The sequence below is a fragment of the Bos mutus genome, chromosome 11 (assembly GCF_027580195.1).
Source record: "Bos mutus isolate GX-2022 chromosome 11, NWIPB_WYAK_1.1, whole genome shotgun sequence".
In the NCBI taxonomy this organism is placed as follows: domain Eukaryota; kingdom Metazoa; phylum Chordata; class Mammalia; order Artiodactyla; family Bovidae; genus Bos; species Bos mutus.
In genome coordinates this window covers 5,777,882-5,804,723 of record NC_091627.1, presented here as the reverse complement: position 1 = coordinate 5,804,723, position 26,842 = coordinate 5,777,882, and the positions used below count along the sequence as shown (strand labels likewise).

The window sequence follows — 26,842 nt, the reverse complement described above, 5'->3', positions numbered from 1 at the left end:
CGAGCGGGTATTGATGGCTGCGGATTGGGACCCTGAGCACGCGCCCTTTGAAAGGCCTAATCCTGGCAGAAGCTCAGACACTCCCCCGAGAAGGCCTGGACAGCAGAGCCTGTTTCTACAAGAAGAGCCGGGCTGGGGGTGGGGTGGGGGGAGGGCTGCAGGGGCCGAGGAAAGGGGCGGGGCGGGGAGAACAGTGGTTCCCAATCTGGGCTCTACAGCTCGGGTTCTGCCACTTAGAGTGCCAGCCAGTGACGCTGCCTCGCTGAGCCTGTTTCCTCATCTGTAAAATGGGGATCTCAGCATCAAACCCCCCTGACCACTGGCTGTAGATAGCTCAGATTGTTAAAAAACAAAAACAAAAACTGCCTGCAATGCAGGAGACCTGGGTTCAGTCCCTGGATGGGGAAGATCCCCTGGAGAAGGGAATGGCAACCACTCCAGTATTCTTGCCTGGAGAATTCCTTGGACAGACCAAGGGGTTGCAAGGAGTCGCACAGGACTGAGGAAGTAACACTTTCACCCACAGACAGTCCGCTCAGGGCCTGGCACATGGGCGGTGGTCAGCCCATACCAGCCAAGGAGACCCACAGCCCCAGGACACGGGCCACCAGGGCCTCCCCTCCTCCCTTCTCTCCCGGCCCCCGCCCCAGGCCATATTCCTCCCAGACTTGGGCGTGTCTCCTCCAGAACTGTCCCAGGGGCCTGTCCCAAGTCTATTCCCCCAAATGTCCCACTGAGCACATCCATGTCAGGCACCAGCTGGGAAATCCAAGTCAGGGCCCTTGGGGCAGGGAAACACAGAGTGAGGCCTAGTTGAGGGGATTCCCGCCCAGGCTGGAAGCAGGGCAGATCAGAGGAATAGTGGATGGCCAGAGGGGCTGGCTTCTGGGAGGAGATCCAGGGTGACCCTGGAGCAAGGGCCCATCCTGGCCCCCACGTGTCCCAATGTGTGGCCCAGGAACATCATTCCTGCCCCCGGGGCCACGCTTGCCTCGCCCACCCTCAGCTCACCCCCCAGACCTCAGCGAGGAATAAATCACAGAGTAGTTGGTATCATTATTGCCATCACTGTTGTTTTTCCTGTTCCCGCTATTATGAAGTGGAAAGTGGGGGTGTCACGCTTGCAGGCATAGGCAGAACATGAACCCTAGCCGCTGGGACAGACAGACCGGCTTGGGTTGAGAGCTGACCACAGCCGACGCTCAGGCTAAGTTCTCCTTGTCCGGTGCACACACTTCCTTACCCCTACCCCAGGAGCCCGGTTCTGGGTCCCCTGACCCGCCCCACTTTCCATTCCAGGAGATAGAAGCTCGGACACTGGCCAGAAGTCAGGCAGCTATGGGTGGACAGTCTGACTCACCCCTCACTCCGTAGCCTGGGGCCATGCTGGACACCCGGAAATCCGCGTCTCACCACCCACATCCACATGCTCACTTGCTACCCACCAGGGGCGTCCCAAACCTGCCCCCTTGTCTCCTTGCGAGGCCTCTCAGGCCAAGAGCTGATCTCTCAGCATCCTCCCACCTTCAGCCCCGCTTTCCCGCTCCCTTTCCAGGTTGGGTGCCGGTGGCAGGCATGGCCCCGGCTGGGGCTCGGTCTGGGAATGATCAGAGGTGGTGAGCACACGTTCCAGACCACGGGGCCTCCCGGCTGCTCTCCTCCACCTGGGAAGCACCTGCCGTCACTGACAGCAGCAGATGTCTTGACAGTCCGCTGCAGCTCAGAGGTCAGAGCATCGTTTGCCAACACGGGCGCTCTTCCGAGTGGTAACAAACCATGACCGACCCCTTCCAGGGCCGAGACACAGCTGTGGCGCAGTTCCAAAGAAGTGGCTTTTAGACTCTTGGACCGTGACCCAGGGAAATGTAGTTGACATCCTGACACACATACTCACAGCTCTTTGTATCTGAAACAAAAGCTTCCCGAAACGATACTTGTCCTTCAGATGGAGGGGTGTTAATATTTTCCACCCTGTTCTTCTGTTCTATTCCACTCCATTTCATTAAAAAAAAAAAAAAAAAAAAACCCCCATGTTGCTCACAACCCATTAAATTGATTTTTCCACCAGCCAATGGATCACGACCTGCAGTTTGAAGTTGTCGGCCTTTGCCATGGGCTGTCTTGATCCCATAGCTCCAACTCTGGGTGACCGAGCATGCTGGGCAATGGCTGGGATCTCAGACTCGGAAGCCCTGGTCTTGCCCTTGAGCTGACCACGGCATGCCATGCGTTCCAGGTCGGCACAGGCCACAGGTCATCCGCAGGTCCTCCCAGGCTCCCAGGAGTGTTTTCTCTAACTCGGGGTTCAGGGTGAACTGCAGTTGTGGCTTCAGATTTTTGGAAACCAGCTGGGCTTTGGGGACCCTGGAGGGCCAGATGTCACCCACTAGAAGGCCTTCAATTACAGAGCAAGGATCAGCCAGACAAGAAGATACAAAGAAGAAACAAGGGACTTCCCTTCTAGTGGTTAAGACTCCACGCTTTCACTGCCAAAGGCCTGGGTTCAATCCCTGGTCGGGGAACTAAGATTCCCACAGGCTGCTCAGTGTAGCAGGGGGAAAAAAAATAAAAAGACCTCTTGGAACTTCCCTGGGTTCCAGTGGCTAAGACTCGGCATTCCCAATGCTGCGGGCCCGGGTTTGATTCCTGGTCAGGGAACTAAATCCCCCATGCTACAACTAAAAGGTCCCACGTGCTTCAAGTAAGACCTGGTACAGCTAAATGAAAAAAAGGGGAGAGGCAGGTAAAGGATTGAGGCGTCCACCTCCCCCTCCTCTGTCCCAGCCATGGAACAGGAGTCTCCATTTAGGCACAAAAGGTGGGGGAAAAGTGGGGAAACAAACGATTAATTTTAGGGCTAAAATATCCACTGGCCCAACTCTTGGGGCCTCTCCCTCGGGTTCTGGCTGCAAAGTGATTGATGGAGAAACGCTTCTGCGGCCTCTTGGGCAGATGCCACGAGTGGGAAGACAGACGGGCGCGTTTTTCTGGTACGGATTCTCAGAAGCCAGCCGCCTGCCGCCCGGCATCTTCCAAGTGCCGCTCAGGGAGGCTCTGCCAAGGGAGCGCTGGGCCCACATGGTCCTGCAGATGGTGCCCGGAGGTTTCAAAGGAAGGAGCCGCTGCATTTGGGCGGCAGGAGGGGGTGGGGGGAGGAGCAGAGCGGCCGACTGTCCCCTGTTTGTCAGACAGGCTCCTGGGGCCTGTCTCGCGCTCCACAGGTTCAGTGTCCTCTGGGCCTCTTCCTCCGATAGGCCCCGGCTGATCTCGTTAGCCACGCCGCCCAGAGTGCGGAGACCTCCTGAGAGTCAGGGTCTGGCTCTTTGGTCACCCCAGTGCCTTCAAGGATGATCTCAGTCCTCCCCACCACAGCCCAGGAGGGAGGGGTTCATGCTCCCATTTGACAGATGAGAAGACTAAGGTTTGGAGAGGTGGGGCCACCTCTGCGGAGTAGGAGTGGTTCAGGGCAGGGGCCCACTGAAACCTGAAGTAGGGAGACTGACAGTACACAAAGCTGAGGGTGGCCCAGGGGGGCCCCATGGCTAAGGGGGTGGACGTTGCCCCCCAGGCCTGTGAGCCCCCCATCCCTCCTCATCATAGCTGAGCTGAGCGGGTCCCAGGAAACGCACTGGGCTGGCACCCAGGAGATCCAAGTTCTAGCCAGGCTCCAGCCGAGGGCCATGCGACCATCTGAGTCTTGGTTTCTCTCTTCCGCAAAATGATAGGGTTGCTGCTGCAGACCCCGTGTGGTGTGCCTGGACTGGTGGAGGGACTCTGACTCTCAGAGAGCTCACAGCCCCAGAAGAGAGGGATGCACAAACCAGCAGCCTCAGGGCAGAGCAGCTCCCAATCTGAGGTGTTCTTCTGATCTTCGTGCCTCAGTTTTCTCATCTGTAAAACGGGAATTGTAACAGCTCCAACTCAGCAGCATACGGGTGACGTGGTTAAATGGGCTGGTTGATAAGAGTCCATAAGGGTCACACTTGTTACATTTGTCCGGAGCTCAGAGGAGGATGAGCCACCTGTTGGGATGGTTGGGAGGGTGGGGTCCTAGAGGGCTTCTCGGAGGAGGAGACGTTTGGGTGAACTGCAGATTGAGCAGGGTCTTGGCAGGTGGTCAGAGGAGCTGAGGCGCAAGAGACAGGCACAGGGTGGGTCCAAACACTATGAGGTGGTGGGGGGGGCGGTCTCTGCCGCCATTGAAGGGTCCCCAGGAGGCAGCATCTGAGATTTTTCCTCAACTCTGATGAAGTTGCTGCGGAAACCAATTACAGGCAGAACTGTGTTGGTTGTGCTCCACCAGCCTTCCCAGGCCTCCTGAGCAGGCGGTGCCGGGAGGAGGGGTGGCAGGCGATGGCAGAGGCGGATTCTTGTCTCTAAAGAACAAAGAACTTAGACGTGGAACAAACGCAGCCCTTCAAAGCAGGCCCCTGGGGATGCTCTGCCGGCTTTCCCAGGAGGCAGCTGCTCCTCCAGTCCTTTCTGGACACCTCTGGGCAGCAGCTCCCAGAGCCTGGGCTTGCTAGCAAGAGCACTGTTGCTGGAATAAGGCTGAACTGAGTTCAAATCCTGGCTGTGCCTCTCATGGGTTGTGTGACCTCAGACAAGTCACAGGACCCTTTCTGAGCCTTAGTTCCCCTCTCTGTAAAAAAAAAAAAAAAGAAGGTTCCAACAGGGACTTCCCTGGGGGTCCAGTGGCTAAGACCCCGAGCTCCCCATGCAGGGCCCTGGGTTTGATCCCTGGTTAGGGAACTAGACCCCTCACGGCACGACTCAAGATCCCGCAGGCCACAACTAAGGCCTGGGCAGACAAGTAAATAAATATACATGTTTTCAAAGGCCCCATCAGCAGCCCCTTTGTCAGCCTCGCAGGGTCACAGTGAAGATGCCATGCAGGAAAAGGTAGGTGTGAGCCCGGTGGGGTCGGGGAGAGGCACGGTATGTCTAACCTCCCTCTTCTTCAGAACCAGCCACCAAAACCCAGAAGGAAGTGGGCCCACTCCTTGTCTGTGACTGCAAATGGTACCCCTGGGCCTGGCGCCCCGCCATGTTTCCCAGGCTTGGCAGGCGGTGGCTGTCGGCTCCAGGCAAACAGCGCTCAGAGCTGCCATTTATCAGATGCTGAGGCGCCGGGCTGAGCTCCACGTGTACCCCCCCACCTCGTCTACGTTCAAAGTTTGAAAAATCCTAAACACTCCCAGCGGATCACTCATGGACCAGAGGGGTGCCGTCAAGCAGTGGACGTGGTCATTACTAGCGTGCGCTTGGAGGACTCCCCCAGAACACTGGGGAGCTGGGCGACAGCCACTGACGTCACGGCAGGTCTCCTCCTGCCTCCGCAGCCCCTGGGACACAGGGAGGAGACCGCACCCTGGTGGACCCCCAGGTCCTGCTAGGCAGCGCCCCTAGTGTGTCCCACAGCAACACCCCCCCATCACCTGCATCCTGGCATCCTGGCTGAGGCTGGGAGCTTTCATCTCTCCTGAGCCTGATCCCCTGCTGGGCTGGGCTCTGTTCAGGGGTTCAGCTCCTTTGATGTCTTCCCAGTAAGAGAAGGATTTTCCTCAGCCTGGGGAGCACAGGTAGGGAGGGAATGGACACGGTAGGAGGGGAGGTTTGCTCTCGCAGTGGAGCCAATTAGAGGCCCGTCTGAGCCAGCTGACCCTGCACGGCAGTAAAAATGCCTGGCAAAGAACGCAGGCTCGGGCACTCGGCTGGTGGGGCCGGGGGAAAGCTGGCGGCACCGTGGATCTGAGCGGGGGGCGCAGAGCAGAGTCAGTCCTGTTGCAGGTCCCCGCGGTAGGAGACGCTGAACTGGACCTGATTTCTTGACCTCGACTGGTGATTATGCAAAGATGAGGGCTTGGCAATCACGCCGGCTGGCAGCTCTGCTGAAGCAACCCTGGTGGGGACAAGGCTGTGTCCCCGGGGCCGAAGGGCAGGACAGTGGGGGATCCAGCCTGCAGACGCTGGCTGGACCCTCCCTCCAACCACAAAACCCGAACCAGGCCCTGGGCCTGGTCACCCTGTTCCCCAGCCCTGAAAGGTGGCCACGTAAAACACAAGGGCCACCCCACTGGCCAGATGAGGAAGGGGACGCCCCAGAGGGAATGTGACCTTTCCAGTCTCTCAGGGCCCCGGGGATGAGCTGGAAACGGCTGCTTCATCCCACGAATCGCCCTTCCAAATGAGGAAATTTGGCTTCTGTTTTTAACACATCTTCCTCCTCTTTAAAAACACCGCTTGGGATTCCCCCAGTGGTACAGCAGTGACGACTCTGCCTTCCAATGTAGGGGGCGTGGGTTCGATCCCTGGTCAGGCAACTAAGATCCCACGTGCTGTGGGGTGCAGCCAAAATGGTAAAAAATAATGAAAGACACTTTGACTATAAGATCCTACAGGGTAGAGCCAGTTCTTCTGTTCTCAGGGAATCCCTAGGCTCAGCAAGGACCCTTGGTGCCCCTCCCTCTTCCTCTGCCCCTGCCCCACAAGTGAGCAGCCTGTGGGGGATTCTGATGGCCCCCCCACCATGAAGAGCACTACTTTATTCCCATTTAACAGATGAGAAAAGTGAGGTTCCAAGAGGGGAAGTTATGCTGCCAGAAGATGCCAATGGTTACCCATCCGGCAAGTATTTAGGAGCACAGATGGTATGGAAGCACCATGTGGACGCCTGAGCTACAGGGGCCACCAGGTGACCAGCTGCCCCTGCAGAGCTCTAGCCTGGTGGGGACACAGACGGACAACCCGTGACAGGTGCAGAAAGGGAGCATGAGTGGGGGAACCCGGGAGGACTCTCAAATGACCCAGCGACCAAGCTGGGCCCCTTGCCCAGGGTTACAGGTGAGCAGGGGCAGACTGTGCATCCTGCCTTCCTCCTCCTTTTGCGGGGCGGGTGTCGGTGGGGTGCACGGGGCAGGGTCAGCAGTGGCCTGGCTGATCAGCTTGACCCCGTGTGGCCTGGGTCACTGGTCAATGATGAGTGTGTAGAGGGGCTGGGGCTCCTCCAGGGCCAGTGAGCAGAGAGGCCACCTTGAGGCCTGTGTCCCCCTGTCCCTCGACCTCATTCCCACATGGCGACTCCCACGCCCTTTGCAAGGGTTCAAGGCCCCTGCAACCCCAGCTCCAAAGCTGCTCGCACACTCTCCACCTTGGCTCCACATCTCTGGGTCACTCCCTCCCAAGAGCCCACCGTGCCCCCAGGGAGAAAGCCAGACTCCTATAGCATCTGCAAAACCATGCTAACCAGGCCGTGCCTGCTTCCCAACCCGTGCCCGGCCCCCCGAGGGCTACGCCAGCAGAACGGAGCCACCATGGTCCCAGAACAAGCCCTGCCCCACTCCGTGCCACCTCCGCACGTGTTCCCTTTGCCTGGACATTGTTCTCACCTCATCTCCCTGTGCCCCAACCTCCCAGTCCAGGAGCCTCTCTGGCCGCCCCAGGCAGGGTAAGGGGGCTCTCCTCTGGGGTCTCCCTGGACCCCTAGCCCTGCAGCCTCCATACAGGTTGGCTGACTTGTCTAGCTCCCTGCAAGGCTGGCACCTTGCTGCGGAATCCTCTGGCCCGTGGTTGGCACCCCATAGTTGAGCCATAAAGTGACAAGTGACACCGTTGACAGTTGGTTCCACGAACTTGCATGAGGCTGGGCTGCTTATTTGCCAGGTGCGTGCATGCTGAGTCACTTCAGTTGTGCCTGACTCTTTGCGACACTGTGGACTGTGGCCAGCCAGGCTCCTCTGTCTGTGGGATTCTCCAGGCAGAAATGTTGGAGTGGGTTGCCATGCCCTCCTCCAGGGGATCTTCCCGACCCAGGAATTGATGAACCTGCATCTCTTATGTCTCCTACATTGGCAGGCAGATTCTTTACCACTAGCACCACCTGGATGACCTTGAACAAACCTCTTGCCCTCTCTGAGGCTGCCCTGTGGGTCTCCAGGGGTTGGAGGAGGGCTGGAAAAGTGCCAGCAGGGCCACAGTATATAAAGTGTAAAGTGCCCCTAGGCAAACAGGGATGCTGCCTGCCAACCTCTTGCAGCTCCGGCTCTCTGAGAAGCAGGTTCTGGTTGGTGTGTCTGGCCCCAGGCACCCTGTCCCCGAGTGTTGGCACTTGAGGCCCGGCAGTTTGGACATGGAGCCTAAATGAGGATGGATGGTATTCGGGTCCGGCAAAGCAGCAGCCAGCTCCCTCCCAAACAGCAATTGAGTTTCCGAGAGATTCCGTGCGGCAGAGAGGTGATCCTGACAGACGCCCAGAGGTATCCGGGAAAAGATTGCTTTTGACGGAAGCCCAAATGGATATTAACGTCTGTGGGCCTCGCTAGCCCTTCTCTGCTGAGAATGGCCTTTCTTCCAGGCTGGCTGATCCAGATGTCTGGGTGGGAGGGCTGGGCAGACCTGTGCACCTCATCGACTCCCCTCTAATCGCCCCCGAAGCCCAGGCCCAAGAAATTACTCGCCTCCCAACCCCAACCCTGATTGACTTCCCAGGAGACTGGCTTCCACTCCACCCGAGTGGAAGATGCATGGTCTGGGCCGGCATCCTGGTCTTTCATTAAGCCTGTCCTAACCCTTAACTCTGATTTCTGGGCTCTGGCTGGTGTATCAGAGCTGTTCTGCCCGCCGAGGGGGTCCCAGAGGTGGAGGCCATAACTCAGATGCTCTGAGATAGGAAAACAAAAGTGCTTTTAGGCTCAGATGTGAGTCCAGTGCATTTAAATGCTCCTCTCTCCGGAGCTTGTAGGGATATTTAGAAGAATGTTTGTCTTGGGGTCCTCGGGGGGCTCTCAGCGGCTCTCACACCAGCTCCTGATGGCAGCTCTGCCCTCCGAGAGCATCCGCTTGGGCCCTGCCCACCTGCCTCACTCGGGCCTCCCCGTCTCGCCTCCTGCTCCATTTGGCCAACCCCCCTGCCCTCACCCTTGTATGCCAGCATGCACCCCCAGGCGTTTTAGTTTTGTGGCTACATTCCCCCTGCAAAGCCAGAGTTGAGGACTTGCGGCGCAGACCAGGGGAGACCTGTGTGTCGACCCTGCTGTAGAAGGGGCTTCTCCGCTGTCCAATCAGGAGACCTCCAGGTCTTCAAACCAGGGCCTCTGCCCCGCCACGCCACCTCCTCCTTCTCTTGGCCCCGGGGAGGTCTCGGGCCACCTGTGGCTCTCACCCTTCCCTTTCCATTGCTCCCAATTCCCATCAGGGCAGGAATCAGGAGGTGCAAGGAGATGGCGACAGCCCTTCGCCAGGAGACCCTGGTGGCGGGGGGGGGGCTCTCTGCTCACAGCAGCTGTGCTGCTCCTTGTGTCTCCTGCACACGCACCGTCTACTGAGTAACTGAAAACCTCCGCCCTCACATTAGCAGCCGTTAGTTCCAGGACCCAATCTCAGCAACCCCCACCCCTCCAGAACCACTGTCCAGGGTGGGGGCGGGGGCTGCAGGCTCAGGGAGTGGAAGGCGGCTCCACTCAGACATGGGGATCTGACACCTGCTCCCAAGTGGCCCCCACGTGTCAGCACATGCCCCCCACTTGCCCTGTGGAGGCTTTGGTGAGATTACGGGCAGGTTTGTGATGGCTGGTGAGCCTCTGGGCAGGGCCAGGCAGAGCACCCCGGCTCACGTGCACAGCCTCCTGGATCACCCCAGCATCTGCCCCGACCATCTGCAGGGCCCAGAGGAGGCGGGGCCTGGCCCAGCCGGCCGCACACTCGGGGAGACTCACTGTCCAGCCGCCTCCATCTGTGCGCATGTCGCAGTAGACCTGGAAGCCGGCGGGGTCGTGTGTGGGGAAGACGGAGTAAACGCCGTCCTCCTGCTGTCCGCTCAGGAGGACGTCCAGACAGTCACGTGGCCGAGAGCCTGAGACAGGGAAGACCGTCAGGGCACTGGGCCCCGCACCCACGTTCCTCCCCTCTCTCCTGTGTCCCTGGGTCTCTGACTTGTCTGTCCAGCAGTGTCAGGTGGGCTCCAGAGCACTGGCCTTGGGGGCAGACTGTGGCTCTGCCTCTCCCTTGGTGGATGTGGTGAGTGAGCACCCTCTCTGAGCCTCAATTTCCTCATCTGGAAAATGGGTGCAGTGAGCTCCACCTCATCGGGCAGGGAGAGGGGTCAACAGGAGGGTATAGGTAAGGTGCTCAGGGCTGCCCGGCAGCAGGAAGTCCTCGGCACACAGAAGCAGTGTAGCCTTGTCAGTGGGGCAGGTGGGGGACGTTGTGGGAATGAACCTGGGCACCCAGGTCATGCAAGGAAGGCAGTCCCCACCTCACTCACCGTTGGCGCAGCCGCGGGGCCGCGATCCCCTGGCAGGTGCCCTCTGAAGGTCAGCCTTGACGTGGGGTCGGGCCAGCCCCCGGTCCCTCTGCAGGGCGTCCAGGACATCGCTGACCGAATTCACCAGGTGAGCCATGTGGCCTTGGCTCTCAGAGAGAAGCTGTGGGGCACAGAGGTGGGTGGAGCTCTGGGTGGGTGGAGTTCCGGGTGGGTGGAATTCCGGGTGGGTGGGGCACTGGGTGGGTGGAGCTCCTGGTGGGTGGAGCATTGGGTGGGTGGAGCTCCTGGTGGGTGGAGCATTTGGTGGGTGGAGCTCCTGGTGGGTGGAGCACTGGGTGGGTGGAACTCCTGATGGGTGGATCGCTGGATGAGTGGAGCTCCTGGCGGGTGGGGCCCCAGGTGGGTGGAGCTCCTGGTGGGTGGGGCTCCGGGTGGGAGGGGTTCCTGGTGGGTGGGGCCCCAGGTGGGTGGAGCTCCTGGTGGGTGGGGCTCCGGGTGGGTGGGGCTCCTGGTGGTGGGGCCCCAGGTGGGTGGAGCTCCTGGTGGGTGGGGCACTGGGTGGGTGGAGCTCCTAGTGAGTGGAGCACTCGGTGGGTGGGTCGCTGGATGGGTGGAGCTTCGGGTGGATGGGGCTCCGGGTGGGTGGGGCCCAAGGTGTGGAGCTCCTGGTGGGTGGAGCACTGGGTGGGTGGAGCTCCTGGTGGATGGTTTGCTGGGTGGGTGGAGCTCCTGGTGGGTGGGGCTCTGGGTGGTGGGGCCCCAGGTGGGTGGAGCTCCTGGTGGGTGGAGCACTGGGTGGGTGGAGTTCTGGGTGGGTGGAGCTCCGGGTGGGTGGAATTCCGGGTGGGTGGGGCACTGGGTGGGTGGAGCTCCTGGTGGGTGGAGCATTGGATGGGTGGAGCTCCTGGTGGGTGGAGCACTGGGTGGGTGGAGTTCCGGGTAGGTGGGGCTCCTGGTGGGTGGGGCCCCAGGTGGGTGGAGCTCTTGGTGGATGGAGCCCTGGGTGAGTGGAGCACCCGGCAACACCTCTGGCGCACACATACTAGTCCTCAAGGTGGAGGCACTCCCCTGGTGCAAGCCCCTGATTTACTCTGGCCGCCGCCCACGGCGGTCTCAGCCCCGGTGTGCAAAGGAGGGGGCTCAGGTGGGAGGGGACACCTGTGCCGCTGCTGCCTGCAGGCCCCGTCCTTCATCCATTTCTGTGCCTTCAGCCCAGCTGAGCTGACTAAAGGAGACCCCGCTGTTCAAATCCCAGCTCACCCACTTGCCAGTTACACCGCTGCAGGTGAGTGATTAACCCAGCCTTGAGATGGGGCTAACCTAGCCTCCCTGGCCCAGCTGTCTTGGGGATCAGTCACAGCGTGCGGCCCCCAGCAGGGACTCAGCACTCAGCACCTGGGTGCCTGCCTCAGTATGGGAATTCATGAGGCACCTTCCAGATTACAAAACACCTTCACTCAACATCTCTTCTTATTGCCCAGCAAGGCTACAAAGCAGGGGTGCTGGGTCTGCACTCCACAGGTGGGACCCTGGAGGCCTGCACCACCCCATGAGAACCCGGCTTTGACTTTCCAGGGCTCTCTGATGTCCACCCCTTCACCTGACCCCATAGCAGTGCCAGGTAGAAGGGCTTGAGGTGTCATCCCTTATTACAGATGGGGAAACTGAGGCCCAGAAGGGGAGGTCCCTGTGGGGGACACACTCAGGCCATGACCCGCGGGCTGACTGGCAGGAAAGGAACCCAGGGCTGTGCCATCGTGCAGGGAGCCTAAGGTGGGGGCAGGCCGGGCGGTGATTTGGACCCAGGCTCTGGTGTTGATTCTGAGTTTTGGCTCAGGACCCTCCTCCAATCACTTTCAAATAACCCTGGAAGGGTAACCAAACCCCTTTCACATTAATCTCCTCCCCACGAACCACCGCAGTGGGCCCTGTTTTCTGGGGAGGGGGGAAGGTTCACGACAGCATGTGTTCAGTCTTCCTTCTCGATTTGTACCATCCCCACTGTGATTGCGGTCCAGAGGTTTGGGGCTCAGTTAGTGCAGCTCTGTTCCACCTGGGGTCTCTCGGTTGTGCCTTCTGTGGTCTGTCACCTCCCCACCCCAGGGCTCCAGGGGGAGGGAGGCAGGGTCACGGGCAGACTGCAGCCAGCCAGTGAGCATGCAGCTTGCTGGGTCTTTACACACCGAATCTGTCACTGGCCAGATAATAGCTCGTTCGAGGAAGGGAAATAGAAATATACAGTGCCAGCAGTTCACAAAATATGATTCTCGGCTTGTCCGGGAGCAGGGGCCCGACAATGCTTTTAGTTTCCTTGTCAGTTTCCCCTCTGCTGAGCAGGTGATTCAGTGGGGGCTCAGGCCCGGGGAACAGGCACCCAGATGGGTGGAGAGAGCATTGAGGCGGGGTGGCAGCTTTCTCCTGGGGTTTTATTGCAGTGTCCTGGAGACAAGCCCCATTGGAGGAGCCCTGCGGTGGGATGCAGGCAGCCCCAGGGAGCAGGGGTAGGGGGCGGCCCTGCAGGATGTAAGCAGGAAAGATCACCGAGCCCATCGGTTCAGTCAAATCTGTACTGCCCATCCTTCTGTGACGAGGCAGACACACTCGAGAAACTCAGGCACGGCCAGCTCTTGCTAACGGGCAAGGAAGACCTCAGTTTAAACCAGCAAATGATTAAAGTTGAAAATGTACATAAAAACATGCCCCGAATTAATGGGGAAAGTCAGTCCCTGCTCGCTGAGCCGCACAGCTGCATTCAAGAGGACTTGGCGACTTTCAGAGGCAGTGAAATCGGAGCTGCTGCTTCCAGCACTTCTCAGTTGTTGGAGCTTAAACAAGTCGCTTTGCCACACTGAGCCTCAGTCTGCCGCTCCGCAGAATGGGGATAACGATTCCCTCCACTTCCTGGGCTTCCCCTGTAGTAAAGTAAAGAATCTCCTGCAATGTGGGAGACCTGGATTCGATCCCTGGGTTGGGAAGATCCCCTGAAGAAGGGAAAGGCTACCCACTCCAGTATTTTGCCCTGGAGAATTCCATGGACTGTATAGTCCATGGGGTTGAAAGAGTCAGACTTTCACTTTCACTTCACCACCTCCTAGGGCTATTGTACTACAAAGTGCTGATTACACACAGTGTGGACCAAAAAAAAGATTTTCAGTGGTGGCTCCCCATAGGCTGAAACTTCAGTTTACAAAGTTTCTACCATCATAATAAAAGAAGTGGGAATGTGTAGACAACATCTCTCACATGCCACACGCCCACCAGGCCCAATACAGCTATGAGTGACAGCATCCTACTGGGCATGGACCGTGCTAGCCCCATGTTACTGGTGAGGAGGGCAGTGCCCTGCCCAGAGAGGGCACTGGAGGTGCTCAGGGACGCACAGCTGGTCCTCGGTGAAGCCTTGACTCTACTGACTCAAACCGTGAGGGCAGGAACACTCAGCTCTGCCGCTCCTGGGCCAATGGGTCTTAGACACCTGTGCATCAGTGCACAGGAGTCACCCAGGTGCTTGTCGACCTGCTGGGACCCGGGGGTTTGGGGGTGAGGTTCAGGGACACGCCTTTTAATGAGCAGCTCTGGTCACTCCAACAGGGAGTGCCGTGGGCATTCCTCTGAGAAGCCCAGGTCTCGGGCTGACAGCGGAGGGTCTGGGAAGCTCGTAGAAGGGGAACTAGGAGCTATGGCAACACAGCTCTGCAAGACACATGGTCTCTGAAATCACCTTGAGTCTGTGGGAAATGAGTCAAATTAAACATTCTTGTGAGAAGTGAATATATCAGGTGAGCTGAGGCAGTGCTGGGCCCCAGAAGAGCCATTAGTCTTCCGGGGACGGCTTTAGGCCTCCATGCAGGTGAGCGGGTGGGAGGCCCAGGGCTCCCACCCAGTCCCCCGCCCCTGCCCTGAAGGTGAGCATTTGCGGGCAGGCCAGGCTGTCCAGGGCTGAGCCACGGGGAGAGCAGAGTGAGGCGCCCACATGCCCCAGAAAGTCTGGAGGTCTCCCCGAGTCCTGAGGATGAGGGGCAGGGCCGCTGCAGATGGAGGGGCAGCAGGAGGGCAGCTGAACATCCCCCCAGGATGGGGAGGCCGCTTCCCCATCAGTCACCTAGACAGGATGACGAGGACTGTAATTTCTCCAGCTGCAGCCTTCGGGGGAGGGAAAAGGCCCGTCACTCTTGAGCTGGTGAGTGACCAAATGCCTGGCCATCTCACATGTCCGGAATGTGGACCCATGGCAGGGGTGGGGCTCGCCTCCCAGTCCCTAAGGACCTAAGTCATGGGGGTGGGGGATGGGCAGCAGCAGGGTAAAGGCTGGAGGCTGGGCAATGCTCCAGAGGCCAGATGCCAGGCCTGACCTGGCCGCTGTGCACAAGCATGTGGTGAGTCGCTTCAGTCGTGTCTGACTCTTTGTGATGCTATGGGCTATAGCCTGCCAGGCTCCTCTGTCTAGGGGATTCTCCAGGCAAGAATACTGGCATGAGTTGCCATGCCCTCCTCCAGAGGATCGTCCCGACCCAGGGATCAAACCTGTGTCTCTTATATCTCCTGCATCGGCAGGCGGGTTCTTTACCACTAGCGCCACCTGGGGAGACCTGGCCACTGTACCCCGGACAAATCACTGCTCCGCTCAGGCCCTTAGTTTTCTCTTCTGGAAAACAGCAGAGGGCCAGTGAGCTGATCCTGAACCCTGATTCTATGAGGGGGAAGATTCTTGCTGGTGCTGCAAGCATGGTCAGTGTTAGAAACCCTTCACCCAGATCCACCTGGTGCTTGCTGGGACCTACCTGGCTGGGCTCTGGTGGGGGCTGGAGTGGGGCGGAGGTGTTGGGGACACACTAAGGGTCTGGTTGAGCTCTTCAGTTGGTCCCCCCTTCCCTGGAAGGCTGTGGGCATCAAATGGCAGTGGATGGGGTGACCTGGCGGAGGGGGTACGGCTCTCTCTGGCCACATGGCACAGCCGAGGGTGTGGGGGCTTGCCACTGGGCACCACATGACCGTGAACTTCTATTAGCCTGATGACCTTGAACTTCTATTAGCCTGATGGAGGCCACATCCTGCCTCTCCTGTGTCCACTGGCACGGGAGCACCTGGGAAGCCCCTCCAGGCCTGGATTTGACTCGATGGATGGATTTGACTGATGGAAGGACCACTGCATGCCATGGAGATTACACTAACACCCAGGTCACCAGGATGGCCGCACAAGCTGTGTGACCTTGGGTGAGACTCTCACCTCTCTGAGCCTCATCTGCTTGTCCACAGACAGGAATCACAACAGCCCCTGGCCCTGGGACGGAGTGATGCTGAGGGCACCAGGCACTCAGCAGGGCCAGCAGGTGGTGGCAGCCACCCCACCCACCCCTGCCCAGACCCCGAGGGAGGCACAGACCCCGAGGGAGGCACAGACCCCACCTTACCTGGATGAGGCGGCCCTGCTCGCTCTGCAGGGCGCTGAGCCCCTGGCCCAGGGCACCGTGCCCCTTCCGCAGCCCAGAACACTCGGCCTGTAGCTCCGAGGCCCGGGCGAGCAGCCGAGGGAGCTGGTCTGCCAGCGTGTCCAGCAGCTCCTGCTCCTGCTCACCCGGCAGCCGCGGCTCGGCCTGGCGCTGGCTCAGTGCCTGCAGCACGGAGGCCTGGGCGCCCTCCAGGCGGGCGAAGCCATCGGCGAGGTCAGGGCACCGCGGGTCAATGAGGATGCTGAGGTGCGAGCTGTCGGCCCTGTCCACGGTGACCAGCGCGCTGTTGGCCCCAGCCGGCCCGGTGCTGACGACGGGCGGGGGCGCCGTGCCGGGCACGCGGGCGTGGTTCAGGAGCAGCACAGCACCGGTGACCGCCACAGCCAGCAGCACGGCGAGGGACAGCAGCACGGTACACAGCACGCAGCTGCAGCTCGGCCGCTGCGGGCCAGCCCGGGCGCATGGACGCAGAGACGGACAGGGACAGACGGGAGAGAGAAGGAACAGCGTCAGGGGCAGACCCGGGCCTCCGGCTCCAACCCTCGGACGGGGCCCTCTGCCCTTTGTGAAGCCTGGACGAGCCTCCTTCTGGGGCATGAGAGAGGGGAGTCTTGGAAAAACAGCCCCAGAAGGGAGACAGAGAAACCAAAGACGGCGAGCTCGAGACAGCAAGAGAGGCAGGGAGACAGAGATGGGGATGGCGACAAGAGGAACCAGGGCAGAGAGCCAGGAGATAGAGGGACAGTCCCTTCTCCCTCGCTGCCCCTGCCCCAGGTGGGCACATCGCCCCACATGGAGCCCTCCCAGGTCTAGTAAGGGCGAGCGGGAGGTGGACTCCCACTCTGCAGCCAGACAGGCCAGGCTCAGGTCCCCAAGCTGTCATTTTCTGCAGGGTGACCTTGAGTGAAGGTCTTTGCCTCCCTGAGCCTCGGTGTCCTCATCTGTGAAATGGGGGCAATGATGACTCGCCTACCCCATAGTCAGGCGCCCGATGCCGTGCACACTCGGGAAGGGGGAGCTGCGATGGTGACACAGCGATGCTGCAAATCATCGCGCTGTCTCAGCGGAATGGATGCCTTGGGGTCATGGGCTGCTGTCACTGACGGTCTTTTCAACCCAGAGCACCCACACCCCGCGTCCTGAAGCCACTGCAGGCCCACGAGGCTGCCATGAGTCCCCAGGCCGGGGATGGCCTCCCGAGCACCTCCCCACCCCCTTTCCTCTCCTGCCTGCCCTTCCTTCCTCCCCCTCTTTCACAAAGCACCCCCGCCACCCCCTGGACCCAGTACAGCTTGTAATTAAAGGAGGCACCGTGATGGAGCACAAATCCAGACTCACTGGCCCGCATCACTCACGGCCCAAGGGAAGCCTGCAGAGCAATCACAGCCTTTGACACACGGGGACACTGAGGCCCAGAGAAGGCCAGGGGCTTGCCCACGGTCACCCTGCAGATGAGAAGCTGGGCTTGGACTGGACCCCCCACCTCCCGCCTCTTCCCGGGCCAGGAATGTCCAAGCGCTGAATTTGCCCCACATTTTCAACTTTCTGAATCCAAGAGGCATCTTTAAATGAGTTAGTATATTAAAGCACTTGGAGCCATGCCTGGCATACTGTGTTTGCGCAATAAATATTAGCGGCTTTTATTATCTCGTGATCAATGTGCACAGAGCATCTGGAGGTGTCGGGTTTTTTATTTTCCACCCAAAGTGCTATTTCTGTGTCACTGATGCTAGAATGTCCCTTCCCCCCCTTTTTTTTATCTCCATATCTCAACATCTCTGACATATGGGAGGATCTTACAATTGTGATTGACAACTTTCTTTCTTGGTGATACATAAAGTAGCCTCTAGGGACGTCCCTGGTGGTCCAGTGGTTAAGACTCCATGCTTCCACTGCAGGGGGTGCAAGTTTGATCTCTGGTCAGAGAACTAAGATCCCATGTGCAGCAGGATGCAGCCAAATTAAAAAAAACAGCCTCTTATATACAGTGTTTTTCTATGAGAAAATATGGTAGAGCAAATAGCTACTTTTCCCTAAATTCAAATTCTACAAGTAACTCCTGAATCTCCCATTTGGCACCAGAGGAGGAAGGGGTCAGGGGTCTGTGTTGTTGGAGAGACAAGGGAGAGGGTTCCTTAGCCTGTCCCTGCAGTGATGGGACTCAACATTCTACCCCACCTCTCCCCACACCTGCCCAGACATGCTGGGACTCCACACAGTGGGACAATTTATTCCAGCCAGACCTGAACACGTCAGCTTCCCTCCGTCAGCTCTACACAGGCTGCTCCCTCGGGCCGAGGCATCAGCCTCCCCTGCTTCTCTTCCACAGCTAAACTCTCTTTTTTCAGGGCTCAGCTAGATGTCACTTCCTCCAGGAAGCCTTCCTAGACTGTTTCCTCAGCCCTCCTCCCAGTTTGGGTGAGGCTCCTCCTCAGTGTTTCCACAGCTCTTGCTCCCGGCTGAAAAACACAGTCATCACCTTTGACTGCATTCATTCACTCAAACATCCATTCAGTATTACCAGGTGTTCCCCCTGAGCCAGCGTCCAAGCCAGTCCCTGAGGGGTAGCAGTGGACAGTCATGCCAGCCTTGCCCGTAGGGACCTCGTGTCCCATGGACTATGACTCTTACCCTCTTTGGGGGCATGGGTCCCCTTGGAGATGATGAAAGCTGTGGATACAAGAAAGCTAGAATTCTGGGGCCTGCAGAGCCCAGATCTAGGAAACCTGCTCTAAACCGTGAGCCCCCCCACTCCCCCAAAAGGCATAGAGCGGCTGGTTGTTGGATGGATGGAGGGCAGGACAGACGGGCTAGGTCATTTCTCCATGACCTTGTTGGCGTGGGAGGAGGTGAAGGCCCTGGGACCCATGGTGCGTGGCAGGGCAGAGGATCATGACCTCCATGCTGAGCCCTGTGCCCACCCAGGATGGCCTGGCACAGAATGAAGTTTGCCTCCAGGCTGCCCCAACCCTGCCACGAGTCGGCAGGATCCACAGGGGCGGGCATTGCATCATCACCACTATTACTTGAGTTTATGCTGTGTTCCCACCAGTGAAACCTCCAAACATCCCCTTGTTGAGGTTGGTTACATTTTGCAGATGGGAAAACTGAGGCTCAAAGAGTGAAGAGCCTTGCCCAAGGTCACAGGAGCATGTGAACCCAGGCCTGGGTGACTGGGTTCAAACCCATCGCCCGTTTGTGCGGCTGTTGCTGAGCCATCTGACCACAGTCCTGCCTTGTGGGAAGCCTGGCCCGGGTTTGAAACAAAGCCCTGTGTCAGCCAGTGAGTCCCTGTCAGTCCCCTCCCGGACTCCATCGAGAGACACCTTGCCCCGAGCAGCTCTGAGCGCCGTCCTCCACAGGAGAGCGTTAAGGTCCCCAGCTGGGGAGGCAGAGCAGCCAGCCACGTCCCCCATGTGCATCCCCAGGTCCTCTTGGGCATCTGCTTCCACCCAGGCCCTTGGTCCCTGGCGGGAAGGCCAAGGGTGCAGAGGGGGCGTGCTGCAGAAGGCTGCAGGGGGTCCCCTGAGGGGCAGGGGGATGCCGGAGCCTGGAGATGAAACCGGCCACTCAGCAGAGGAGAACCAGTCTTCAGAGATCACCTTAAACGTGAAGTGCTGTTCGCTTTTATAGGCTGCAGTTTACGTGCCTTGCAAAGAAATCTATCCGAGACCATAAGGGGGGCTTCGGGTGCGCGCTGCCCAGCGGAGCGTGTGGGGGGCTGGCGTTTAACTCATCAGCCCTTGGCCGGGGCAGAGCGGTGCATGCCTGGGGTCCCCACCTCCCGGGGCAAGGAGCCTGTAGTTTGGGAAGGCATCCCAGGAGGGGGGTGGGGGGCATTCGAGGAACCCCAGGGTCTGAGACCTGCTGCTAGTGCTAAACGCCTGTGCAAGCTTCCGGCTGGGGGGATGTGGCTTCGTCCCCTGCATCAGCCCTAGTGCTGGCCCGTGGTCCAAGGCGGCCCAGGACGCCCCAGCCAGGGTAGGACATGGTGGGCTCACGCCAGGGGAGGCAGGAGGAGAAAGCCCCAGAGCTGCCTCATTAGAGGGGTGGTATGTGTCCCGACTGCCTCCTCTGAGTCCCCAGCCTCCAGGGATGGCCACGGGGTCTGGCTGAGACTAAGAGAAGGAAGGGCTCACGGCTACAGTGCTCTGCCTGCACTGCACCTCACTTCTTGTTTTTTTTTAAGGCCATACTGTGCAGCATGTGAGATCTTAGTTCCCCAACCAGGGATTGAAACTGTGCCCCCTGCACTGGGAGTGTGCAGGGGGCCACCACCAGGCCACCAGGGAAGTCCCTTTCCCTATTTTTTTAAGGGAGCTGGGTTGTGGTCCCGTGAGTAGGCTGAGACTACACTTCTTGTAGCAAAGTGGGAAGAAGAAAACCTCCCCGAGGGGGAGGCCAGGCAAGGTGAGATCCAGGTGCAGGCCGCTCCCAGCCCCCCATCTCCTAGGAGCACCCCAGCCCCAGAAACCCACTGTGTGGGTCTATGTTGAGAAAGCCAAGGTGCGGCAGTGTGGTCTGAGCCTGGCAGAGACTCAGAGTTGCACCTGGGCTCGTGGATCGTCGCGAGCAGGGCAGCCCAGCCCCTGCCCAGCCCAAAGGCCCTGGGGGAGTCTTCCTCCTCTCTCCCCAGGAACACACATCTGCTGCCCCAGCCAGGCAAACAGCGCCTGACCTGGGCTGGGCTCTGATGCTCTGGCCCTGGCAGAAGGAGGGTCCCAGAGACCCCTTAAAAAGAGGAGGTGGTTGTTCTGCTTAAAATTCTGGGTGGGGTCCCAAAGATTTAGGAAGAGGGCCTGCTGGCTCACTCTATGAGTCCTGGGGGAAGAGCTCCCTGTCTTGCCAGGGGCCTCTGAACATGACCCACGTTGAAGGCCATCTGAAGCCTCAGGCCACCAGGAAGTCCCCAGGAGACTGGCCGGAGGTGTTCTAGGGACAAAGAGGAGGGTCTGGGAACTGCCTGCGTCCACCCCTCCCGAAGGAGCTGAGCCGCCAGCCTTGTCACTCCCCATAGAGCACTCAGCTCTGAGTCCATTTCTGATGAGGGAGGGTCTCTTGATGTATCTTGTGAGGGTCTTGCTCACCCTCCCCACCCCCCAGATCTCCAGGCCTCCAGCCCACTGACCCCTAAACCAGGCTCATTCCACTTCAAACCTGAGCCCTCCTGAGAGTTCCACCCAGGGATGGTATCAGCCTCACCAGCCCCCTCCAAAACCGGGGACCTCCCTGGGCTCCCCTCCCTCACCCCATCCCCAGCCAGCACCTGGCTGCGTACACTCTTACCTCCTCGAATCCCCAGGGCCCCTCTGTTCCTATGGCCCCCCAGCCCTGATATGGTCCAAGCCCCATCGTCTGCTTTAAAATCACCTCAACCATCTCCCCGTTAGCCTCCCCACCTCCTCCCAGCCCTACCAACCAATACCCCACCCAGAGGCCCAGGACCCTCCTGATGGCAAAAAGCCCAGGACGCTCCGGCCAGACCACTGCGGGGCTGCGGAGGCCTCAGGAGCAGGTCCCGCCCCACCCCCAGCCTCCGCTATTGCAACCTCCCCCAACCCCCACTCCTGCCCAGCTCTCTCCAGCCGCCTGCCTGCATGCTAAGTCCGACTCTTTGCGACCCTATGGACCATATCCCCCCGCCAGGCTCCTCTGTCCGTGGGATTCTCCAGGCAAGAACGCTGGAGTGGGTTGCCATGCCCTCCTCCAGGGGATCTTCCCCATCCAGGGATCGAACCCGCATCTCTTACGTCTCCTGCACTGGCAGACGGGCCCTTTACCACTAGCATCACCTGGGACGCCCCCTCTGTCATTTCCCCCAACACACGTTGGTGTCACAGATCCGACAGATGCTGTCCAGCTTAAATGCCCGAGTGGTCTCTGACCTCCCACCCCAGCCTCCGGCCTCCTCATCACTGCCGCACGCTGGTCTGGGGGTGAGTTCCATGGAGAGGGGCCCAGGAAACAGAAGGGGAAGGAAGGCCCTGTTCTCTTCAGCCTCCTTGTCGTCCAACCCGAACACAGTGACCTCCGCCCAAAGCCCAGGCAATGAGGACCGAGGCTGCATGGTTTTCTTTACAGTGCCCATCGAGGTTTGTCATAATCCCATGATGCGAGTGTGTTCCTCCCAAGAGACTCTATAGAAGTTCCCAAGGCACAGGTTTACAGCTGTCTCTCCTAGAGGAGGGAGCGACTCTATAAATAGCCACTGAGTGAATTAAATGCAGCAGGGTTTAGGTTAGACATCAAGAAGAACTTCCCAATGAGAACTGTATTCCCTGTCTGGAATATTTTTCAAAGTTTTGAAAATATCAAGAGACACTGTCTGGGACGGTTCAGAGGTTGACCTCCCTGTGGGGTGGTTTGACTCAGGGATTGCTCAGAAATGAGCCTCCCCGCCACCCCCCCCCCACCCTCCTGCAACAAGAGGAGATAGTTACAGGGTGACTTTCTGCCCCACACTAGAAGATTAGGAGAATTGTGACTATTTCTGGGTCCTTTTATCTGAGCAACTCCGAACTCCTGGCAAATATCCCACCATCACCTGCTGCCCTAAGGGTGTGAGAGCCCCTTGGTTTCACAGGGGAAGGAGTGAAGCTCTAATGAAGTTGGCACCTTGTCCAAGGTCACTTGGCAAGTGAGGAGCTGAGGCCGGACAGGCCCAGGACACAGCCGGCCTGAGGCTGTCCGCAGAAACAGCAACACTTGGATGTAGGCCCTTCAATGGCAGTGGGTACGGTGTGTGCCCTGGGGAACCACGCACTAGGTACCAGAGCCCTCTCCTTGGGAATTACATAATGTGCCCGAGCAGGAGGAGCCAAGGGCAGCCAGCCTCTCTTCCCTTAGTCTTCCCAAAAAGGCTCATCAGCCACCCAAGTTCAAGTCCTGGTTGCAACTCTCAGCCTTAGTTTCCTCATCTGTTTAATGGGTTGATCATTCCTGCTGCCAAACTCTGAGAGTGGTTTGATTCAGAAACGAGAAGTTATGCAGATGAGCACAGCTGGCACTCAGACTGTGGCTTTGGCACCTTTTCTGGAGGAAGTGCCTTGTTAGAGAACCTCAGTCAGAGTCTTCTGGAGGGAACTGGGGGGTCATATTGCTTTCCCTGGTGGGCAAAGGGGTGATCAGGACATTGACAGCCTGGCAAAGGGGTCAGGCTGCTCTGAGAACCACCTTCCTCAAGGGTGTACAGCGCTTTACAATTTGTAAAGCATACCATTATTTCACTCAGCTCTTGTTAAGTCCTTGTGAAGTGAGGAGGAAGCAGTGATTGCTGTTCCCATTTTACAGATGGTAAAGCCCAGACTCAGAGAGGGGACATAACTTACCCAGTCACAAAGCATGTCAGTGGTGGAGATGAAACTAGAAGCAATGGATGCAAGAAGGCCAGGCCCAAGGGAACCCTGGTTCCCTTTTGATGGTGGGCACAGGAAAGGGCTTGCCTCCTACCTGAAGTTTCAGACAAGCCTGGAGCTGGCAATGGGATAGCCTGTCTAACATGTTGGATCACCAAAGGGGTGGAGTGAGAAGGTGGTGTTTGATATTGGCCCAGGCCGCTGGGACCACAAGCTCTTGGCAGCCTCCGATGCCAAGGGGCAGACAGCTGAGCTCTGGCCTGGTGGCAGTTGGAATATATACCCCACGACGCAGCAGAGAGGCCAGGGCTGACCCAGGAGGCCTTAAAGCCACATTTCAAATACATCCCCCAGAAGCCACCTCCCCTTGAGACACATCAGCACTTGCTGCTCTCCCAGCTCCTTCTGGCCGGGCTTCATGCAGCTCAATTCAGCAAAAATCCCTCAACTCCCGGTCTGAGCTGCATGGAAAGACAGGAGCCTGGACCCAGGGGGAGACCCCAGGATGGGGGCCCAGAAGAAGCATATGTGCAAAGGGAGCTCCTGCTAGAGGACGGACCAAGGCTAGGGAACAAGGCAGGGAGATAAAGGCAGCTGAGTGGCACAGGCTAACTGCTGCTGGGAATCAAGGTAAAGCCCACGGGGCATCAGGCATCGGGGAGGGCTTCCTGGAGGAGGTGGCATCTGAGTAGGTTTTGAAGTATATGTAGGGTTTCCCTGAATGAAGTGTATGTGTGTGTGTGTGTGTCTGTGTCTGTGTGTGTGTGTGTTTGGGGGACGATGAGGCAGCAAACGTTTGGAAACAGGCAGTCTGGTGTCATTTGCTTGTTGGCAAATGACAAGCAGTCAGTACCTGTAAGGGGGCTCACAGGAAAGGGGAATGGACCAGGAGGTATTGGGAGAGGCATGGAGTCAGACCCGGCTTTGAAACTTTGCTCTTCCGCTAACATGCTGTGTGACTTGGGTGCATGCCTCGACTTCTCTGCACCACCATTCTCCTGCGACAAGGGCACATGCACCCCTGCCTCCCCACCCAGGCTGCTGCCAACAGCGAGGTTGTGCAGACGGTTGGGAAAGGGCTTTGCAAAGTGTGGAGGCATGTGGCTCCAGACAACGCTCACTCAGGCTGCCGCTCCCAAGAGAGTGAGGGGCCCGCCAAGGCCCGCCCCTGCCACCCCCCTCCTGCCTCTGCAAACAAGAACTGTTCCTTCCCCAATGACATCTGTCTGGGAGAAATTTGAAATTTAAAACGGGCAGCTCCATTATTTCCTCTCCTTGGCTAGCAGACCTCGGCATCTCGCCTGCCTGCCCCAGTCCCTTGGCAGCCCAGCCTGGGGCGGCCCCGGGGCTGCCCCTCCACTCGGCTTCCCATCCCTAGCCCCCTCTCCGGCCAGCCCTGGAGCTCTGTCCTCACCCCCCTTCCAGTGCACAGCCCTGGGCATCTTCCACGGCCCCCTGAAGAGGGGGCACAAAGCATGGGATGAACAGACCTGCAGCCCAAGGACCTGAGGTTCAAATCCCAGCAGAGCCACAGGCCGGGGGCAGGAGCAACTCTCTCTGAATCCTGCTTCCCTTGTCTTAGGGCTGGAGAATCACAGTATCCAGTGTTCTTACAAGAGGCAAATATTTATTGATCCTCTGCTGTATGGGGGTAGGGATAGGCTGGCTAAAGTGTGAGGATTCAGAGGAGATGAAGGGGAGGGGGTCGCATGCCAGGCGCCTGGCACGGGGTGCTGCCCAGGGTGGGATACTTAGTAAATGGTTCAGATGCCCATTGTAGAGATGAGGAAACAGAGGCTCGCGCTCAAGTGCTGGTGGCACTGTAAACTCTGTGGGTCCCTTACTTTCTCTGTGCAGGCGTGCACCTGAGTCCGTTGGAGGAGCAAGGGGGCTCCTGCAGGGGTGCCGCCCCCATCGGCAGCCCGAACCCCAAGTTCAAGTGTCTCCTCTGGAGCCGAGGAGGGTGCCCGCCCCAATTCGGGCCTGTCGAGCCTCACGGGAGGTACGCCCCAAACTCCAGCCCGGGTGCCCAGCCCGCCGGCTGGAGCCGCCACCGCCTCGCCCACCGCGCGGGACCCCCGTATCCCCACGCCCCGGGCCCGCGGGTACCTGCGGCTTGTCGCGCGGCCGGTCCTCAAGTTGGGAAGCGCCGCCCATGGTCTTCCACCGGTCGTTGACCATCTTCCGGCAGGACCGCCGGCGGGGACGCTGGGCGAGGCGCGCCGCTGCGGAGCGCAAAGGCGCCGAGGTGGGCGCGGGCTCGCTCTGTTCGCCGGCTTCCCGCCTCGGTGCCCCGCACCTGGACGGCCCGGGCCAGCGGGCGGGTGTGCGAGTGTGTGTGTGTGCGTGTGTGTATGCGTGCCGGCGTGTGCGCGGTTCTGTGCGGGCGACAGCGGGAGCGGGAGCGCGAGAGCCGCCGGCCGCCCGCCGCCCGCCCGCCGCTCGCGCTGCGCGCCGTCCCCGCTCCCGGCTCCCGCGCCTCCCCTGCGCGCTCCTCCCTCCTCCCTCCCTCCTTCTCAATCTCCGTGTCTTTTTTGTCTCGGACTCTCTTTGCCTTTTATTGCTCCCCCGCTCTCCCTCTGATACACACGCACACACCGCGGACGGCAATGGGGAAACTCCACCTCCCCAAAGGCTAATTAATAGAGAAGACGCGGGCGGGCCGAGACCCCCGGGGCCAGCCCGGGAGGATAGCAAAGAGCTGCGGCCAGCCCTCCTCTCTCCGGGCCCGGAGGGGCTTGAGAACCCCGGGGGCCGCCTCCTCGCAAACTTCCTCCCGGGCCGGACCCGCGCCAACTCACCGTGCGCGGGGAGCGCGGCGCCGGGCAGGCCCCGGGGTCGCCCCCGAGGGGGCCTTCGGCCGTCTCCGGGGAGTGGCGCCGCGCTCCTCCCGGCCCCCTCAAGGTGCAGGGGCTCACCCTGAGACCCGTCGGGGTCCGGGGGGTGGGGGCCAGCCGAAGGGCGCCCCCTTCGGGTGTCCGAGATATGGGTCCTGGTCCCGGGGCAAGTGCGCCCAGGCCCGGAGTCTCCGGTCACCAGGGACTGCCCGCTCCCGACCCCGACCCGCGAGGCCGGCCCTGGGGGCTCCTCAGCCAGAGCCGGTAGGCCTGCGTCCGGTGCTCGCGGACGGACAGCCGGCCCCACGCCTTCTTCTCGCCCAGGCGGCCCGCGGTGTCGCGTGCGAGCCGCTCCGCGCTCTGCCCGCGCTCGCGGCCGATCGCCCGCATTCCCCCGGCGCGCCTAGCGCTGCCTCGGCCCCCGCCTCCTCCTCTGTCCGGGAGAGGAGGGATTTGTGCCGGGAGGGGGCTTCTTAGTCGCCCCCTCCCACCGGCAGCACTTTAAAAAGCATTTAATCCGCCCGGTGTAGCCTTCAAAGGTAATTGACAAAAGTCCTTAATCTGCGCTGTTAACGAGCTGCTATTGTGACTCCTGACCGGGAGGCGCCCACACGACCGAGGCCGCACTCCCAGCTGGCCGCCCCCTCCCCCGGGCCACCGACTGCCCCTCCCCCGCCCCTCTCTGCGGGGGCCCCCCATCTTCGGCTCCCCCAGCTTCAGAATAGACTCCCGTGTTCCCTTCCCCACGCTTCTCCCCAGAGCTGTGTTCAGGTTCCCGGGGCGCCTTGGCCCACCAGGCTGTTCCCTGGCACCGTCTTCGTCTCTCTCCCACCGGCTGCCAGTCTGTCGCCCCGTACTCGTCCCTCTCCCGGGGCCCTCACGAGTGCAGCAGACTGCCTGGGGGGGGGGCCCCAGAAAGCTGGGGTTGGGGCGCACTCG

The 26,842-nt window shown here is 59.7% G+C and overlaps 1 protein-coding gene across 1 annotated transcript in view; it reads right to left on the bottom strand.

The window, feature by feature from the left end:
• Positions 1–25,247, bottom strand: part of FIBCD1 (fibrinogen C domain containing 1) — a 30,921-nt gene extending 5,674 nt beyond the window's left edge. Inside the window, exons 1-4 of the mRNA XM_070380104.1 lie at positions 25,176–25,247; positions 15,673–16,152; positions 10,262–10,421; positions 9,714–9,850 (exon numbers count right to left, since the gene is read on the bottom strand). Of these exons, the coding sequence (XP_070236205.1) occupies positions 9,714–9,850; positions 10,262–10,421; positions 15,673–16,152; positions 25,176–25,247 (849 nt within the window). The remainder of the gene's footprint in view (positions 1–9,713; positions 9,851–10,261; positions 10,422–15,672; positions 16,153–25,175) is intronic.
• Positions 25,248–26,842: the final 1,595 nt, after the last annotated feature.